The 19465-nt window shown below is 35.7% G+C and overlaps 5 protein-coding genes, 1 long non-coding RNA gene and 2 pseudogenes across 8 annotated transcripts; 5 read left to right on the top strand and 3 right to left on the bottom strand.

The window, feature by feature from the left end:
• Positions 1 to 98: 98 nt before the first annotated feature.
• Positions 99 to 1289, top strand: AT4G12275 (annotated as a pseudogene; the record flags this gene model as incomplete). Its single annotated transcript has 1 exon — positions 99 to 1289.
• A 525-nt stretch (positions 1290 to 1814) lies between these two features.
• Positions 1815 to 3980, bottom strand: AT4G12270 (Copper amine oxidase family protein; the record flags this gene model as incomplete). The annotated part of the gene is made up of 3 exons (NM_117297.2): positions 2720 to 3980; positions 2214 to 2372; positions 1815 to 1820 (listed from the first exon to the last, which is right to left on the bottom strand). Exons 1-3 carry the CDS (start codon positions 3935 to 3937, stop codon positions 1815 to 1817), a joined length of 1383 nt encoding a protein of 460 aa, NP_192964.1. The 5' UTR covers positions 3938 to 3980.
• A 2709-nt stretch (positions 3981 to 6689) lies between these two features.
• Positions 6690 to 6939, top strand: AT4G05980. The gene has a single exon (NR_141945.1). It is a non-coding gene; the product is annotated as an other RNA (long non-coding RNA).
• Positions 6940 to 8025: 1086 nt separating this feature from the next.
• Positions 8026 to 8688, top strand: AT4G12260 (annotated as a pseudogene; the record flags this gene model as incomplete). Its single annotated transcript has 1 exon — positions 8026 to 8688.
• A 1936-nt stretch (positions 8689 to 10624) lies between these two features.
• GAE5 (UDP-D-glucuronate 4-epimerase 5) lies at positions 10625 to 12553 on the top strand. The gene has a single exon (NM_117295.4). It carries the CDS (start codon positions 10897 to 10899, stop codon positions 12205 to 12207), a length of 1311 nt encoding a protein of 436 aa, NP_192962.1. The 5' UTR covers positions 10625 to 10896; the 3' UTR covers positions 12208 to 12553.
• Positions 12520 to 13942, bottom strand: AT4G12240 (zinc finger (C2H2 type) family protein). Its single transcript, NM_117294.2, has one exon. It carries the CDS (start codon positions 13848 to 13850, stop codon positions 12756 to 12758), a length of 1095 nt encoding a protein of 364 aa, NP_192961.1. The 5' UTR covers positions 13851 to 13942; the 3' UTR covers positions 12520 to 12755.
• A 224-nt stretch (positions 13943 to 14166) lies between these two features.
• On the bottom strand, positions 14167 to 17271 carry AT4G12230 (alpha/beta-Hydrolases superfamily protein). Its single transcript, NM_117293.2, has 8 exons — positions 17029 to 17271; positions 16236 to 16361; positions 15958 to 16056; positions 15710 to 15852; positions 15504 to 15612; positions 15280 to 15387; positions 15045 to 15185; positions 14167 to 14777 (listed from the first exon to the last, which is right to left on the bottom strand). Exons 1-8 carry the CDS (start codon positions 17098 to 17100, stop codon positions 14397 to 14399), a joined length of 1179 nt encoding a protein of 392 aa, NP_192960.1. The 5' UTR covers positions 17101 to 17271; the 3' UTR covers positions 14167 to 14396.
• Positions 17272 to 18005: 734 nt separating this feature from the next.
• AT4G12220 (uncharacterized protein) lies at positions 18006 to 18497 on the top strand (the record flags this gene model as incomplete). The annotated part of the gene is made up of 1 exon (NM_117292.1): positions 18006 to 18497. The coding sequence occupies one exon, from the start codon at positions 18006 to 18008 to the stop codon at positions 18495 to 18497; it is 492 nt and encodes a 163-aa protein (NP_192959.1).
• Between the last annotated feature and the right edge of the window lie 968 nt (positions 18498 to 19465).

Here is a 19465-nt window from a genome sequence, read left to right as displayed (position 1 = left end):
TTCTTTTATTCATAAATCATGACAATTAATCATTTTTCTGCCCCGGTGAAATCTCAATCTTATAAATAACTAATTAAGAATTTCGTGTTGGTTGGGACATGGGCAGAATTTCGTGTTTCTTACCGGAGAAGCTGCTGTTACGATTGACTGCGGTCGTGTTGGGAGGCGGTCCCGGAGTAGCGGATACTCTGTCATGGTCTGGTACGGAGAATGGAGAGTTTACAGTGGGGTCGGCTTATTCTCTACTCATGGAGGAGGGATCGCAGACTCAGGACATGGAGCGTTTCTTTTCCAGGATATGGAGAGTATTGGCTCCGGAAAGGGTACGAGTTTTTTTATGGCTTGTAGGGAACCAGGCTATATTAACGAATGTGGAGAGAGCTCGGAGACACATGGGGGATACCGACGTTTGCCAAGTGTGTAGAGGAGCGAAGGAGACAATTATACATGTCCTTCGGGATTGTCCAGCAATGAGTGGTATTTGGTTACGGTTAGTGCCTGCCCGGGAACGTGAGAGGTTCTTCACAAGATCTCTCTTGGAATGGCTTTATGAGAATCTACACCAGAAAGAGGATCCGAGTAGGGGAGGGTGGCCTACGTTGTTTGCTATGTCGATATGGTGGGGATGGAAATGGAGATGCATGAATGTGTTTGGCGAGTTGAGACCATGTAGGGATCGGGTTCGGTTTGTACGGGACATGGCTGCGGAGGTTGGGGCGGCGTACTTGAAAGTCAATGCGGGCAGGAATTTGGGAGAAAGAGTGGAGAGGCAGATCGTTTGGAAGAAGCCGAGCGAACGATGGGCAACGGTGAACACGGACGGGGCCTCACACGGAAATCCGGGGTTCGCGACGGCAAGGGGTGTGGTTAGGGATGGGGAGGGCAGTTGGCTGGGAGGGTTTGCGCTTAACATCGGAGTGTGTTCAGCTCCCTTAGCTGAACTGTGGGGAGTATATTATGGGCTGGTGACTGCTTGGGAGAGAGGGGTACGGCGGGTGGTGTTGGAGGTTGAGTCGAAGTTGGTGGTCGGGTTTCTACAGTCAGGGATAAGGGATACGCATCCACTGGCTTTCCTGGTACGTTTGTGCCAAGGCTTTATCGCAAGGGACTGGTTAGTCCGGGTTACACATGTGTATAGGGAAGCTAATCGCCTCGCGGACGGATTAGCAAACTATGCGTTCACTTTACCGATTGGTTTGCAGTTATTGGATGATTGTCCGGCTTCTGTCAATTCGATTATGGTAGAGGATTCTGTTGGAACCTCGTTCCCACGCAATATTCGTTTGTAATTTTTTATAAGTTTTTTGAATAAATAGTAGGGGGCATTGCCCCCTCAATCGACAAAAAAATATAAATAACTAATTAAGAATCGATTTATTCATTAGATATTGGTTTTAGACTTTTAGTTATATCAGAAATGTTGACATGTATTTTTATGCAATAAGAAGTACAAAACGAATGTTAGAAATCTGTCTAGGAGTCAATGTAGGATGCTGTTTCAAAAATATCACAACAGAAAAAATTCAAAAAATATCACAAATTTTAAGTTTCTGACTGCTTAAGTTTATAAAAGTTTATTAAACTGTTTAAGAGATACCCTTTTAGTAACTCATCATAAACTTATTATTTTTGAAAATTACAATTTTGGTTACAATTTTGGGAATCACATCAGTAGGTAATTCTGAAAATGATTATGTAAACAGATATTTGGCCTTTTTTTAAAAAAAAGTGCTTGAGAGTTCCAGATAATTAGTTATAATCTTTTCTGGTATCCGGAGCCAACTTTTAATTCATTCTGATTTAAAGAATGACTCTCAGTTCTAAAGAGAGATTGAACCGAGGGTACAAAAGAACAAACTCCTTGTATTATCGATAGACCACTACCCTTTTGGTAGATTTTGGCCATTGAATACTTGTAAAGGTGATTTTTAGAATTGTTAAAAAGATATAATTATTTATTAGGTCAATTCTGATTTTCAAAAACTACTTTTTAAAAATGTAGATTTATTTGGATCGTGACAATATATGTATAAGGGTTATATTGAGTATTATTTTTAATTTTATAGGATAAATCTGTATTTTTAGAATTGTAAAATTACAAAAATTAGCCATTTGAAGAATATTTTTGCACAAATCCTTAAATAATAACCCATGATTTGTTATGTTTACTTGTTTTAGTGCTTATATTTAAATGAGAAGCAAAGAGAACTCACCGGCATACCGTTGACGGGATACTCGGTGTGACGCCACGCAATATCTCCGGCATAACTCTCAAACACACAAATCATATTCTCTCTCACATATGGCGTTCCGTCAGCCGCCGCGAATGTTCCGTCCATATAAACGGCGTTTCTTGGACAATCATTAAGCGGCTCCAGCCAGGGGCGGAGGGAATGCACAAGTATAGGGGTCAATTGACCCCGGTGGATTTTTAAAAAGTAGCTGATATTTTATTTAAACTATGAAATTGACCCCAATAAAATAATAATATTGACCCCTATCAAATTTATGTTACATAACTATAATATTTTAAGCCCAATAATTATACAATATTTGTATACATATTGTGCTAAGTCTAATAAAATTTGTTTTGAGTAAATATTAAGCCCATTGATATAAAAAAATAACCTAAAATTTTAATATTTATTCGTCCTTAATCTAACAATGTTATAGTTTTTTTGCTTCAGTTTCTTATTTTTGTTTTCAAAAAACATTTGACCCCGATGAATAAGTTTTTTGGCTCCGCCACTGGCTCCAGCGGCATGGCTTGTAACCCGAACCCGTACTCTCCTGCGTCCATGTAAGTCTTAAAGTACCAAGCTTCCGATGGATCCATGTACGGAACAAAAAGCTCCGACACGAAACCTTTGTACATCACTTCACGTGTTTCTTGTGTATCCGGGTCGTGTATTTTGACCTGGGACATAATCAGACCGGCTCTCGGGTCTGGTTTTAAATGAAATTCCCAATTTGCCCATTTTACTAAATGGTTATCTTCGATAACGAAGCTTGGTCCACGTGGCTGCTCGAGTGATATTGTATTGAGGGGTCTGGTTTTGTCATGGTTTGGAAGAGTAGAATATCGATAATCGGTATTAGTTGAACCGGGTATGGGTATTGATTGACCGGTATCTGTTATCTCAAGTATTCGCTTCGTGTCTAAATCAAAAAGCAGAGTCAAACCTTCGATAGGTCGCATGTAGAAATTAGGGGTATCTTGAGTTGAGAAACACTGAATTTTAGTAACCCTTTTGGTGTTGTCGTCTTTATTACCAAACCAGCCACTAGAGATTGGGATACAAATCACGTCCGTTAGATTAACTCCACGAGAGTTGATCGTACGGTTGAAATCTGCGTTTGAGAACGGTGCAGACGCGGCACTGTCCATCTCCTCCGACGTCACAATCGGGTAACCGGATTCAGGAACCGGACTATCCGCTTGATCAACACGACTTGTAGATAAGTCAACGATGAGCAAGTGCGAGTTGCCGCCAACACGTGCGATCACTGAGGCCTTTCTTGGTGGTAGTTGGTCTCCTTTCTCCCATTGTCTGACTAGATTCTTGTCTGGCTCTTCAAGAACGACGGAGTTAAGCAAGTGGGGTACACGTGAGGCGAAGAGCGCGTGGGAGGAGAGGATTGATCGGACTTTGTTGATCTCCATGACGGTAAGTGGGTCAAGAGGGTGGTTCGGTGTATCGGAAACGTGGTCATGGTTTTTGGGTTTTGTTTTGGGAATGTTTTTAGAAATGGGCCGAGTGTTTTTGTTAAAGAGGAAGTTTCTTGACGCACAAAAAGGTGAAGACGAAGATTTTGTGCAGTCGAAAAGCTTCGCCGTGGATGATGGCGCTTGAGAGAAGTTAGTGGAAGTGAATAAGAGGATGAAACAAGCCGTGGTGATGAGAAGAAACAAACGAGAGGAGAGTTTTGGCTCCATGAAAGTTCTCACACTCTTACTCTCTCTAGATCTCAGTTGGTTTAGCTGAGTAATGTGTGATTGTGTGTGTGGTAGACTTGTATTGTTTATTCATATCTACTTGGATAGATCCAGATCCACTAAGATTGGCATTGGTGCTTAGAAGACTAAAACACACGAGAAGAACCGTCTGAGATATGTAAATTTTCTTGATTTTTTTATTCATGTTTTAAGAAGGAAATTTGCCAAAATAACATTACAAGATTTTAGAATCACGGACATGATGTTCAATGTTTGACGTTTGAGGGCAATTGGGAATATATGACCAACGTGATTAAGACATGCAACGTGATTTTAAGTTGACCAACTATTTTTAACTAGAAGCGTAATGTCTTGTAGTTGATATCTTCTTGATCAAACCATAACATCATCTCCATCAATGGATGGAGAGTGTCTCTTAAAATACAATAATATATTATTTGTAATGTAGTTTAGACTTTAGAGAGCCCTTTAGTTTATTTATTTTTTAAAAATTTTTAAAATTTTATAACCAATAAAAAGAGAACAAGTGACAAGTACGTAAATATTTATAGAGGAGTGTATTGGTGTTTTTAAGGATATCAACCTTGAATCTGAATTGTCCAATGTCCAGTTGTGTAGAGGTAGTTAATCTCTATTAATCTTGTCACCTTGATTAAAAACGTATCAATTCATGAAACATAACTGAGATCAACTAGACAACTACATCATAGTATGAGAACAAGTGACAAGTACGTAAACATAACTGTGACCGTAATGATTTGTCTAAATATATACATTAAGTTACGTTTCTAGACAAGCGATGTGGGAATTTTACGAAGCACACGACATCACTTGATTTGTCGATATACGGTCCAAGGCCCACTTAATTATATTTAAAGCCCAATACTAACTTACCTGCCTTAAATAAAATTCAGGCTTAGCTTTTAAGTGTTTACATAATGAAAGGTAGTCGATGAGAAGGCACAAAAGAGGAGAGACATAAGTAATCATTTTAGTATAAAAACTGGAAGGATGATTTATAAAGGTACTTATAGATATGCTGCATTGTTCACCAGAGAATCAAACCAAAAAAAATTGGCATTAGAGTTGGCGAAAGAGACAATGGTAGGTTCCAATTTATTCATGAACTGATACACAATCTCTTCAATGCCTAAATTTTGATTTTGATCATCTATATATATTATATATTATATACACTTACATATGAGATATCTAATATATTGCTTGGAAATGAATCTTAGGGATTGAATCATAAGACAATATGGTTGAGTTGGTAGATTCTTTTTAGGTTTCATGTGAGTTTTAACCACTTTTAACTTTGTTAGAGAAATAATATATATATATATACTCTTTAACTTGGATTAAAAAACAAGTCATGTTCCTTTATCTGTTATTTTCTTTAACCATCACTCATTTATACATTTACTTAAATTTTAAACTAAAATATTGCAGTCCATAAGAGAAATAAGAGTATGGTGTGATATGAAATTTAAAGTCAAAGCAAAGGTTGCGTAAAAACGTGGCGAGGCTATTTCCCCTATTTATTTCAACAAGAGAACATATTTTTAAAAATAAGATACTTTAGTATTTTTTTTCGTTTTTTTTTTTTTTTCGAATTCGATGGTAGCAACTAGCAAGGAGAAAAAAAAAAAAAAAACTATAAAATTCCAAAACAATATGCAGTCAAATATAAAACTTTTGGGAATTAGATTAGTCAATTTTATGGCTTTTCGTTTGGATTTTATTATAGACTTCCTTTGTTATATAGGAAGCATCACAACCTTAATGTTAGTTGAATTTTACTCAAAATCATTTATCAGAAGTAACGACAAGCGTCAAGCAACACGTCTTCGAAGTAAATTTAGAATTTTGTGCAATAAAAGCAAGTTTCCTTGACCCAGCCAGTTTTGCTCTAACGGTTCTAGTAAGATTAATTAATGATCGTGAGAAGGACAAAGTCAATTTTGATTTTGATAATATTTTAATCAAACCACATATTCAAATCAAAAGAGATCTACTTTTATCTTGGAAAATAATAGTTCAAACCAAACAACCTAACTACAAGTCTTCAGATCCTACAACCAAGTTTGGTTTGAACTAATAGTTTTTTGAAATCGAATTTTTGAAAATTATATGGTGAAATATTAGTCAAATAAACCAAGTTTATTCATAGTGAAGGTCCAAATATAAACATGTTTGTGTGATTTTATCTAATTTATTAAAAATGGTGTAAATAGTTAGTGTACCAGAATAAATTACGATAGTAATCTTGAATATCAATAGATCTCAAGTAAGAGAATCATATCTTAGAGTTCTATTGTTATCGGAGATCAATGGATTCACGTTCAACAAAAACTTCGTTTGAGAATATTCTTCTCAATGATTATCAAAAACTCGTTAATTTTAATAATCAAATCAACAACCTTACTATAGCAAAAGTATTTATACTCGTTAAAACGAAAATCATAGATAGGTAAATCTGGAGAATAAGCAACTCCAAACTGTCTTAACACCAAATATATCCATTTATAATTGAAAAAGAAAAGATGATCCTAAAAAACATAATTAAGATAGAACTAAAAATAACTTATGAACCAATATCGAGAAGACAAATTTGCAAAATTAAATAAATAAAATAAGGAACCTAACATATTTGAGAAACGAAGTTGCAAAGATCCACTCCATCAACTAAGCGATCATGAGTACCTGAAAAATTAAATCTAGAGTTATTGGCATCCCACCAAAATCCTATAATATCGTCTGTCTTGTAATTGTTTCGTTGGAGAATCATACTCCATCCATGAAATTGAAAATCTCCATTTGCATCTTCTTGTACAGTAAGAGTTGTTACAATTTTAGTTTCAAAATAAAAAAAGTCCAAATAACCTATGAAACGATTCTTAGGCAGTAAAGGTAACATTTTGGTTTCTACTATCTCTTTTGAAAACGTTATCATATTACTCAAACCCACATCTGATGGTGTTAACGTTATCAAGATGTTGAAAGAGGTGTCTGCATTAAACGGCCTATCTGAATACAGCTCGGTGTCTACCATGAGTTAAAACACAAAGATATATAAAAATATAGGTTTTAAAGTGTTCTTTACTTCTTAGAGATCTAGGTAAAATTTGTGTTAATAAAATTGGTCATGTGCTAAGCATACATATATAATGATAATAATTTGTGTCGAGTGGGTAACTGTAAGACCTTGTCACTATAAGAAGATAAGATTTTATTTAATTATTATCATTGGATTCACTATTAATTGAACTTCATTTCTTGTTGTTCTTTTTTCTTAGACAGAAATTTGAACTTATTAATTTCTCTTAATCAAAGTAACACTAAAGCAATGTTATAGGTTCTTAATTTACAAGAAATTTTGATGACTTTAGTAATATCATATAAAATAAATAAATAAAATATTTTTAATTATTGTTAGAGACTTTTCTATAATCTTGTTAATTAGTTTTTCACAATCTTGTAAAGTTTCTCAAACAATCTTTCTATTTTGATGATACTTTTTATGACTTCATGTTGCGAAGAAAAGTGTAGAAAGTTATAAACAATAACATAATAACTTAATTCATTAACAAACATAGATTCTTTTGTTTGATTGAATAACACAAAACTTTTTATGACTTTATAAAAATATGAATCCAATTACTCCAAATTTACAAAGATTTTAGATCATTATTTACAAATCTTAAAATTAATAACACCAAACTTTATAAGAATCTTGATTGAACAACAACAGATTCTATGTAATATTTTATTAATTCATTAAAACTCTATTTAAATCAGAAAACCTATAACACCCCCTAGTTTTGTCTAATTTTCATAATAATATGACATATGTAGATTTATAGTTAACTGAATTCTAACAATTGTTAAAGTACACCAAATATTTGACATACATTGCTAGTAAAATACAAATAGCTCGAGGAAATGTACGAGCCCACGACCCTTCCAATTATCAAAAGCATTAAATTACAAATAAAGTGAACCTTCAAACTAACTAAGAGAAATATCCAAAAATAATTGCTAGTGTGTTTGATTCTAGACAGAAAATGGAATTTGCTAAAATGTGCTTTGAGAAACTTTATGGTGTAGACACTTCAGAAGCCAAGGAGATGTATAATTCTGTTTATGATGTCATGAAGGCTATGCTGAAGGAGTACACTGTTATTTTCAAGGGACCAAACACACAATCATCTCAGTCTAATCCGCCTTCATCTACTGCTGCCAGAGATATTTTTGCATGTGAGTTAGCTGAAGATAGTAATGTTGAGTTTGAAAGGATGGACAGGTCTTATAAAGAGATGGTTAATGAAATTAGGGTTACTGATCCTAAAGATGAGTTAGATATATATCTGAAGGCAGAGGTAGAAAATCCTAAGACTCTTCCTGGAATGGAGTGGGATGTCTTGTCTTGGTGGAGACTCAATAGTCAGAAGTATCCAGTTTTATCAGAAATTGCAAGAGATGTACTTGCAATGCAAGTGTCATATGTCGCATCTGAAAGTGCTTTTAGCACCAGTGGTCGTCTTTTGGAGCCAAGTAGAAGCTGCCTTACTCATTATATGGTAGAGACTTTGGTTTGCCTTGAGCAGTGGTTGAAAAGTGAAATCAAGCTGAGTGAAAACACTTTTCTAACAAATACACAACTTCTTGCTGATATAGAATTACTTGATAAGCTTGAGAAAGGTAACTTTATCTATGTAGTTTACTAGTTTTAGTTTTAGATGTTGTTTGAAAACTCTCTTATGTTCTAACACAACTTGGGTGTTGATTGAATCTTTTTCAGAGTTTCAAACTGAAGTGAATTTGGACTAAAAGACTAATCAAGGAAACGACTACAAGGTAACTTCATCACTCCATTTTGTTTTCTTTTACTTCTGAACTTGGTTTATAGCTCAATGTTAATATACTAGACTTATGAATCAACGATCATTTCGTATTTGACTTTTACTTGGTTTATGGTTTAATGTTTATTATGGTTTTTTATTTTTCAACTGAGCTTATTTGGTTTTGATGTAACAGGAACAAGTCATGGGGAATCTATCATGTTTGGATGTTGCTTTGGATTTGAACTTCTTTCTTTACTTTGAATGCTTTGGATTCGATTCTAAACGATGTTTTTATGTCTTGCTTTGGATTTGAACTTCTTTCTTCTATTTGAATGGTTTTATTTGGATGTTTTGAATCTTGCTTTTTGGGTTGAACGTATGAAACTTTTATTATGTCATGCTTTATTGATTTTACTTTAAGTTTTTTTTATTACAAATTTACAGGTTTTATGGTATATGTGGTTAGTATCAAGTATGTTCGGGTATATTATAGTAGTTATAAACTAGTATCGAATAATATTCGGTTACTTTTTGGATTTTTCAATGGAAGTACCAATACCTACCCAAACCCAAAATTTACCGGATCGAACCCGAACCGAAGTTTTCAAATACCCGAACGGGGTCTAAAATTATAGTTCCGAAAAATCCGAACCCGAAAAAATCGATCCGAACCCGAACCGAATACCCAAACGCCCAGGACTAGGAGAAAAATACTCCTATCAACCAAATGAGTGTATATCAGACGATGTGTACGGACTAGCTTGATAATTAGTACAAGCGTCAAACAACAATTTTTTGAAATAAATTTAGAATTTTGTGCAATAAAAGCAAATTTCTTTGACCCAGCCGGTTATGCTCTAGTAAAATTAGTTAATGATCGCTAGAAGGACAAAGTCAATCTTGATTTTGATAATATCCTAATCTAACCAGAGTAATTACAAATTAACTGTATATGGCATAACCGATATTTTGGTAGTAATTGATTTGGCTCCTTATTACCATAAAGAAATAGAATTTTATTATAAAGAGATCAATTTTCTGATAGGTTAACTATACTAAGCTGATTAATATCAGTGTTGCGTGATTATATGGTATATTACGATTTGTATATCTTATTAAATGTGGATTATTTCTTAAAGCTTTTACTATGACACTAGGAATATATAACATTAATTTTCGTTTGATGTCGAAAATAATGGTTAGGTGAGATATAACAATCATAAACTAAATTAAAATAATATTTAACTTATCACGAATATTGTTCACATTGCTAACATACTAGCATGTATCCACATAGTATTGTTCACATTATAAGTAGAAAATTCTTATTAAAAAATAAAAAAATCACTACATTTTTTAATGCAATTTTATTGTTTACCTCCTAAAAAACAGATCAATTTCATAAAATAAAAAATAACTCGTAATAAAATTCCTCAAAAATAACCGATTTTGTATTATTTACTTTTTTGTCAATCGATATAAATTAGAACTAAAAAAAGTTAATCCCGAAAGATATTATTTATATATATGACATGATACGATCGATTTTATATCTATTTTTATCATTATTACCCCCGTTATTTCACATTTCTTATAACCTTTTGTTATTGTATAATTTTTCTTTTTATTATCAATCGGAACAAAGAAATACAGAAGTTAAAAGCAAAAGTAGTAAATATTATTAAACAATTATTGCGTGTAAAAATAGTGTATATGTGATCGTGTACAAAAGTACATGCATAACATGATCAATATAGAATGCAATACAACTATACAAATGTCAACAATCTACAAACACGTTTTAACTTTGAAAAGCAATCTAAAATTCATGAATCTAAATATACTCTCTGGCAGCTTTCTTATTACCATATCTTAAAGATTGAACCAAATAAATAAATTTACATCATTAACCAAATTAAACCATCCACATTTAATTTAATTACAACAAGTAAGTAAAAGATCGTCTCTTTCTTCTTTCCCGGAAAATCCTCTCATTTTTGACTTGCTCAATTTTGCTTCCTTAAGACCCAAAAATCCAAACCTAACCCTAATCGACATTTTCTCCGATTTCTAAATCCTCCTCCGGTGAAAATGTCTCACCTTGATGATCTTCCTTCTACTCCCGGAAAGTACAAAACCGATAAAGTTCCACCGTACGGGATTCTCCACCACCACCGTTACCTCCGTCTCTCAAAACTCACCCTTTGGGCTTCTCTCTTCCTCGCTCTCTTCCTCTTCTACCTCGTTTTATCTCCTCCTCCGTCACCATCTCGCCGGAATCTCAACGATTCTTCCTCCATTTCCGCCGCGAAATACGGCGGCTCTCACTGGGAGAAACAAGTCCGTAAATCCGCTCGTCCTAGGTCTCACGGCGGTTTAACGGTATTAGTCACCGGAGCTTCCGGATTCGTCGGTACTCACGTCTCGATCGCGTTACGAAGACGCGGCGATGGTGTTCTAGGTCTCGACAATTTCAATCGATACTACGATCCAAAGCTTAAACGAGCAAGACAAGGCCTTTTAGAAAGATCAGGTGTTTTCGTAGTCGAAGGCGATATAAACGACGCCGTTTTACTCAGAAAGCTCTTTGATGTTGTCCTCTTCACACATGTTATGCATCTCGCTGCTCAAGCTGGTGTGCGTTACGCAATGCAAAACCCTGGCTCATATGTTAACAGTAACATTGCTGGGTTTGTGAATCTATTAGAAGTATCGAAATCAGCGAATCCGCAACCTGCTATAGTCTGGGCTTCCTCTAGCTCTGTTTATGGTCTGAATTCGAAAGTACCCTTTTCGGAGAAAGACCGTACCGATCAACCAGCGAGTTTGTACGCAGCTACGAAGAAAGCAGGTGAAGGAATTGCGCATACTTACAATCACATCTACGGATTATCGTTAACGGGTTTGCGGTTTTTCACTGTCTATGGACCTTGGGGTAGACCAGATATGGCGTATTTCTTCTTTACTAAAGATATTCTTAAAGGGAAGACGATTACTGTGTTTGAATCTCCTGATAAAGGTAGTGTTGCTAGGGACTTCACTTACATTGATGATATTGTAAAAGGTTGTTTAGGTGCGTTAGATACTGCTGAGAAGAGTACTGGTAGTGGTGGTAAGAAGAAAGGTCCTGCTATGTTTAGGATTTATAATTTGGGGAATACTTCTCCTGTTCCTGTTACTAAGCTTGTGACTATATTAGAGAAGCTTTTGAAGATGAAAGCTAAGAAAAAGATCATGCCTCTACCGAGGAATGGGGATGTTGAGTTTACTCATGCCAATATCACGTTAGCGCAAGCAGAGCTCGGTTATAAACCTGCGGTTGATCTTGAGACGGGTTTGAAAAAGTTTGTGAAATGGTATATGGGTTTTTACACTGGCTCGAAGAAGAAGAGTTCTTGGTGAGCTCTGTCTCTCTGCTTAAGTCATGGTCTCTGTTTCCCCTTGTTGAGCTTGGAGTTCGCTCTAGGTTAAGCTTTTGAAACCGAGCACTTGCATTGCCAGGAAAAATCACTTACGTATCTGCATTGTTTCTGTGTTGCTAGATTTTGCTTCATTTATTTGTTAGTAGATTTTGAGCAATGTACAGCTTCATCACTTAGATGTTTCAATTGTCGAAACTCAATTGTCTTTTCCATCATGTCGGAGGAATAAAGTAGCTTGGATTTTGATGCATATACTCTGTAGTAATTCAATCTATTGTCACTTGTTTCTTGTGAATTCAAACATATATTTATTCTTATTCTGACCAATTTTTACATAGCTCTAATCACTTGACTAACGATGATGGTTTGGAAGAACAAATCAAATCACTGCATAATCTTATAACAAGAAACAATGAATGTTCTCTAGCCTGAAGTTTATGTAATATGCCAATAGATTCACAAGATTGTTCTCTAGCCTATACCATGTTATCTTCCTCTGCGCAATCAACCACGACATATGCGATGATGTTATCGACAAGTTCTTGAAGATCCAACACCATCTTCAGTATCGATCTTCCACCAGTCAACACCATCACCAATCTCCACAGGTTCCACCTCTGTTCCATTCTCAATCTCATCATCATAATCAAACTCGTAATCCCAAACACCGCAAGAACCACCTCTCTCTTTCTCCAAAGCAGGATCATAAGTCCACTCCAACTTCTTCAACACATCTCTATCCTTCCACTTCCCCACAACTTTCTCAACTTCCTTCTTCGCCTTCCCCATCGTCACTTCCTTCCACGAATACGCAACATCCGCTACTCGCTTCAGCGCACCTTCGTTCGAATCTCCAATCACAACCGTCCTCAAACACCTCTCCTTAGCTTCCCACAAAATCCCCGCAAAATCAGAATCATCAGACACTAAAACAACACACTCCACTTCTCTCTTATCCATCACTTCAACCAAATGTTCCTTCAACGCCTTATCAGCAGCATCTGGCTTATCACTAACCATCTTCACCCAAAAACCAGCTCGTTTCAGCTCATCAGCTAAACCGTAACCTTCCTTCGGAGTCAAAACATTCCTCGCCGCTCTTTTATACTTCTCAATCTTCATCGAATACTTAGCCACAAGTCTCACTCTTCGATGTCCTTTCGAAGATTCAATCTGTCTCATACGTTTCTGATTCTCTGTCTCATGAATCTGCTTGAAATGATTAATTAGCTTCTCGTTAGTGTAGAATCTCCGGTCACAAACACCGCAGAAGTAAGGCTCCGGTGGTTTAACTAAACCTTTGTTCTCTAATTTGTTTAGCAATTTCCTATCTTTCCTCTGTTCTCGAACTTCTAAAGGAACGTAGCTAAAGGCGTGACGATTCGCATACGCCATCATTAGCTTCACGGTTCCGAAAGACGACGCGGCGGTTCGGAGCTTGACGGCGGCGTCGTAAGGCGGGAAAGAGGCTGGTGGTTTGTTGTCTAGATCCCACCAAACCCCTACTCGGATTTTGGGTTTAGGGTTTATCGAGCTAGAGCTAAAGCTAAAACCTTTGATTGAATTGAGAGATGTGGTTTGGGTTTTAGGTCTCCAACTTTTTAGGACAAATCTTGAAAACATCGCCGGGATCTTTAAAATCGACGGAGAAGATGGGGGCTTCAAAAAACCCGGTTTACATTACATACCCGACCCGGATCCGATTAGAGTTCGGCGATTCTCATGTAAGTTCAATCTGGAGCAAAGAAGAAGACGAATTGAAATACAAAATATAACACCTATAACCCTGAACTTTGTAAATGTTACAATTTTCTTCCTTAACTTTATTAGGGAACAAAACACACCACTGTTCATAGAAAATTATCAAATTTCTACTGCATTAGGTTATTACTGTTATTGTTTTGAATACAGTAAAAGATAAAAACAAATAAATAATGAGCGACTAAATTTTAAAAGAGCAAAATGTGTAAATAATAGAAAGCACATTGGTTTAATCCCAAAACCCAACCAAAGTTTTCTTCCAAAAGTGTAATAACTTGAAACATACAGAGAACTCTTGCTTTGTCTTACAAACTTATACAAAAAGTCAAGAGAAACCAAAACAGATCAAAGAAACCCAAAAGTAAAAAGATTTAAACAACAAAAGAGGTAATAAATAAATAAAGAACACTAAACCAATTGTCTGGAGATAAAACCACCACCGTGAACCAAAACCAATGTACAGTAACACAATGTGAAAACCACACAAGACTGATAAACTTCACCAGCGAGTTGAACTAATATGAGGTTGTTCAATGATGAACTCAGTAACTGAATGGTGTCTGTGGGTAAAGGCGGATCGTTGGAGCTTCCGGAACTTTCTGGAAATGTCGGTGATTGATCTGAAGATGAGCTTCCAGAGTCTTGAGGCATATTGTTGTTACGGTCGTCCTTCTCCTCATCACTCTTCTTCTTGCTCTGGCTGCTACCGTCTGTGCCATCTGCGCCGCCTTTTGGAATGCTTTTAACCACTTCGGGTCGTGGTTCTACTCCTACCCGCCTTAAGTGTAGCTGAAAACATAAGAGTGAGATTCATCATAAGAATATAATGTTTTGATGCAGTAACATGATGTTCCTTTACCAAGCAATAAAACCGGTTTGATTGGAAAAAAAAATCCCTTCAACGGTATGAAATCTAAAAAATAGGTAGAGAAGTTTCAAGTTTCTTTAAAAGTTCATAATTTCTTGAAAAGAGCCTTAGGAGTATATAAATTCGGCTGTCGAAACTGAGTATATGTATACTTCAAATTTGGCTTTAGATACTGAGTAGATATGTACCTGTAGATGCAAATTGACTTCGTCGGGCCGTGATAGGAATGGGAAATCTCCTCCACTCTTTAAGTAAGCTCTCCTTGCTTCAGGATACCTCTCTGTTAGTTCATCTTTAAGATGTTGTGGTATTGCGCAGTAATCATTTGTCTGATTTGGAAGACATAACAGCATTGTTAGACAACGATAAAATTACTTGCATTGATAATACGAAAAGTCCCGTATATAGCTAATCGAAACCTACATCCATTATAGTAACTGAAGAATCAGAGAGTAGTAGAGATCCCACGGAAGCAGCATCCACAGTTAAAGTTAACCGGGAAGCCAAATCATCTTTCGACAATGTCTCCACCTAAATCAGAGTAAACCAAAGAAACCGAGCTGGTAAGTTTATCTAAAATTCCTTGTCCACATGTTATTCAGATCCGTTCAAGAAAATATCATAGATGAAATAATCAGGATAGCAACCTGAGAAACAGCAAAGTCGACAGAGTCAGCTATAAAGGGTTCATGAGGTCCGTCACGAATTCCTGTTAAGACGTATCGTTTAAGCAAAAAAGAAGGGGTCCAACTGACACTGCACAGAGCATCACGAAAAGCGTTGAGAGTCAGTACAAATACTTAGGCACAAACAATAAAAATAAAGAAGGAATAATCGTATAAGAGAGACATACAAAGGAGCCCATGGCATTGCAGTAGCAAAAGTACGAGTATCCAAATATGTATTTGATAGAACTAATGATTTAACCCGCCTTGGACGGTGATGAGCAAAGAGTTGTGCTAAGAAGCCTCCAAGGGAAGTACCGTAGAGATGCACCTATTAAGAATGGTCAAGTACAATCACTTACAATGCCATATATTTCCGCACCAATAAAAAAATTTAGGAACTTAGATGGTGATTTGTAACTTAAAGAGATCTTACGTGATGAACATCAATGGTGTCCAAGAACTTCTCAAATGCTTGAATCCACTCATGATAATTCCAAACCCGTGGAATATCAACTGAGATTACCCGATAACCCTGGAATTGCAGATTTAACAACATAAGTTCAACATTTTTGGAGATATCTAATCAGTCCCCAAGGATCACATCAACACATAAGCATCTAAGTTACCATATCCTAACAAATGTTTAAAGCTACCTGTGATTAAGAAAAGATTGTTTGCAGATAACTGTTGAAAGACTAGAACTTGACAAACCTTCATAGAGAGTGCCATAATCTGTTTATAGTAAACATCTGCAGTTCCTGCAATTCCAGGAATACATATGAGCGGAGGAACAGTCTTTGGACCAAAGTCATAGTAACGCCATTGCTTTGTCCCAATCTGCAGTTAGCATGCACATAAAGCTAGATATTTATAAGATTGTTTATGCTCTGAGCAAATGACATTCCAAGAAAAAACAAAAAAAATGAAATCTTTCATTCCGAAGCTTGAAACAGTGGACATACATGTACAAATGCTTAACAAATCACAGTTTTCCAAACTCTAAGCAACACAACCCGAACAAACATTACATCTATAGAGCCATTCAATAGTTGCTTGGGATTAGTAGAGCTAAGAACTAAATATGCGAACATAAACAAAGACAAATCACTAAGTGTGTCACAGGCTACTCATAGATCAAATCAAAAGCAACACTAAAAGAATCTACAGAAGTTAAAAAGATCAAAAATGGAGAATACCCATCACTAAACTAAAGACTACCAAGTTCTTGCTTTTAGACAAGAACCCAAAAATTAAAATTCTAAGCATAAAATTTGAACCCAAACTCAGCAGGATAAACCCATTTACGATAGAACTACTCACACAAAAAATTCTGCATAAACCCAAACGATTAAAACCCACATGAGATTAATCGAAAATCAACAAAAAAAAAAACAAAAATCAAAACCTCAAAAGCTCGAGATTAAACCTAATTTAGTAGCCGAATAGAATGCAGAATCGAAAATTCATCAAAAGTCAAAGAGAGAGAGAGGAAGAAGAAACATACGGGAATCTTGTGAAGAGGAACCTGAGATTTAAAGTAGACGTAATCTCCGGGCGTCGAAGAGACGCCTTTCATCGCCGATCGGAGATTTTCAACATCCGATCGAATTTATGTATTTAATTTCGCTTTTGCTCTTCACGAACAACTTTGCAATTAATCTTTTTTATTTTTTTTTGCTCTGATTTTCGATAGGAATTATATAACGGCGAGATAACAGAGTCTCCTATATCAACTGCCTGTCAACGTTGACGCCGTGAATGGTCCGTGATTGTAGCAGTCATTCTCAGTTAACGACGTAAAGTATGTAATAATTAATGGTCATCATGTGACTCATCAACATCTATTTTCACATATGTTTTGATTAGATTTCGGTATGAATCAATTTCCAAGAATATTTGGATTTTGATATAATTTCTTTCATTTTATTGATCTGTCTTTCCCAACCGAATTACCCATATTTTTAATATATTTGGAATAATTGCAGAAAAATGCACAAACTTTTCTTTATTTTTAATTTTTCATAGTGCAAATGTAAAAGTAGATAATTTAGCACGAAAGATTCGTATCAAACCGTATTATACCATATATGTAAACAATATTTTTTGGGATTAACTATTTTGAATTCTAATTAATATCGGTTGCCAAAAATATAAAGATCTATTTTACGTACTACTCTTAAAATTAATCGAGAATCAGTTAAAAGAAATAAGTAACATATATCCACCTGGAATTAACATTGTCTCCAATATTTAGTAAATTATCGACCCAAAACACATGGAAAAAAGGAAACTTCTTAAAGAAAAGGAAATTTGTTTGATGACAAGAAAAAAGGACACTAGAACCTGAAATATGTGACTATACTACGTAACCCTAAAGCTATTCACAATTCTCTTCTCTCTCAATTTTCTCTCATTACGATTTGCGAAGTCGTCTTCTTCTCTGTTTGAATCTCTTCTCTGTTTTTCTTTTCGTTTCAAAACATGAAATATTGCAAAGTGGAATTACGCTTCATCAACCAAAGGAAACTCTCTCCATCACAACCAAACTCAGTTCTCGTTTTCATCGAAACCAAATCTGAAGAGATCTTTGTAAACCCAACAACCGGTCACCAAACCAGCCGGTCCACTCCGGCTTCACCATCTTTTTTCGATACTATCAATCTCTGTAGTTCTAGTCACCACCACATCCGATCACTTCTCCGTAGTCGGTTCGTTAGCTACCATTTTTTGTGTGATATCTTAGCCCCAGAGATCGCGACGGAGGCAATCAACTTAGGTTTTGGACGAAACGGCTTTACCTTCACCGTGGTCGTCACAGTTACTAACCGGACCGTCTCCGTTACTTCAAACGACACAGAAATCATTGAGAATGGTTCTACTAGAGAGGATAAAAGCAGAGGAATTAAAGAGTTCGAACATGGAAACAGAGTCGTGTTCCATCTGTTTCCACGATCTCTCCAGTCCGAAACCTAGCGATCTCCCACGCATGACTTGTTCTAAGAATTGAAAGTATTAGGGTTTCATCTACTGATTGCATAACTTGTGTCACACGTACGCTCTATATTGGGGAAATTTTATGTGATTTTGTTTATTAAGGTTTCAAATCTAATTTTGTTTCATTCGCTCTGTGCTTCCAGAAATTGAATGTAATTTTGTGCTTTTAAGGGTTTTAAATAAGATCATTGGACCATCATTAATGGGAGGTTATTAACAATGGCTCTTAGCAATAATTTAGGAATAGATTTTGAAAATTTGGTAGTTAAGAGTTTGGGTAAGATTTTTAAGTTTAGTCATCCTCAATGATAGTATATTAAGTTAGGATTCTTAAAAAAAAAAAGATATGATTTTGGTTTATGTGTGGTTTTGTGGAGAGAAGGAATATATGCGATGAAGTAATTGGTGGTGTTTGGTGTATTGACACAAAGATATAAAAGAGATTCATAATTGGTATTTAAGAGTTCATAATCAAAACAAATTTTTGAGAAAAAAATGATTGCTTTCTGCATTTTTAGAGTTAAAAAGCTAGACTTTGAGGCTGAGACCTACTTATATTGTGTTACAGGGAGTGTATTGAGCTAAATATGGCTATAATACAATTTGGAAGTACATGTGTTGCTCAATAAAGTATTCGTCCTCAATTTGCAGTCAGAGCTTATTATCCCAGCAGAATCTAATCAAGTCGCCAACAAAAGTATGATTTTTAAGTCTCTGGATTGCATTGAGTTCTTGACATAGAGGTATTGAAACTAGTTTGATTTACTTTTCTGTGGCTTTAAGCCTTTCAAGGATTTTGATTTGTTTTCATTGCACATCTTAAGATATTAGTCTTCGTAGAATGAAGTTTGTATTTTCCCATGGCCCACACATAGTTTGCCACATCATCGTCTCTTACCATCATTTTTCGCCTCTTGTATAAGAGGCCCTCTTAAGTTAATACATCC

The sequence above is a fragment of the Arabidopsis thaliana genome, chromosome 4, assembly GCF_000001735.4.
Source record: "Arabidopsis thaliana chromosome 4, partial sequence".
NCBI classification, from domain to species: domain Eukaryota; kingdom Viridiplantae; phylum Streptophyta; class Magnoliopsida; order Brassicales; family Brassicaceae; genus Arabidopsis; species Arabidopsis thaliana.
Note: the sequence above shows the minus strand (reverse complement) of the source record. Positions and strands in the feature narration are given on the sequence as shown.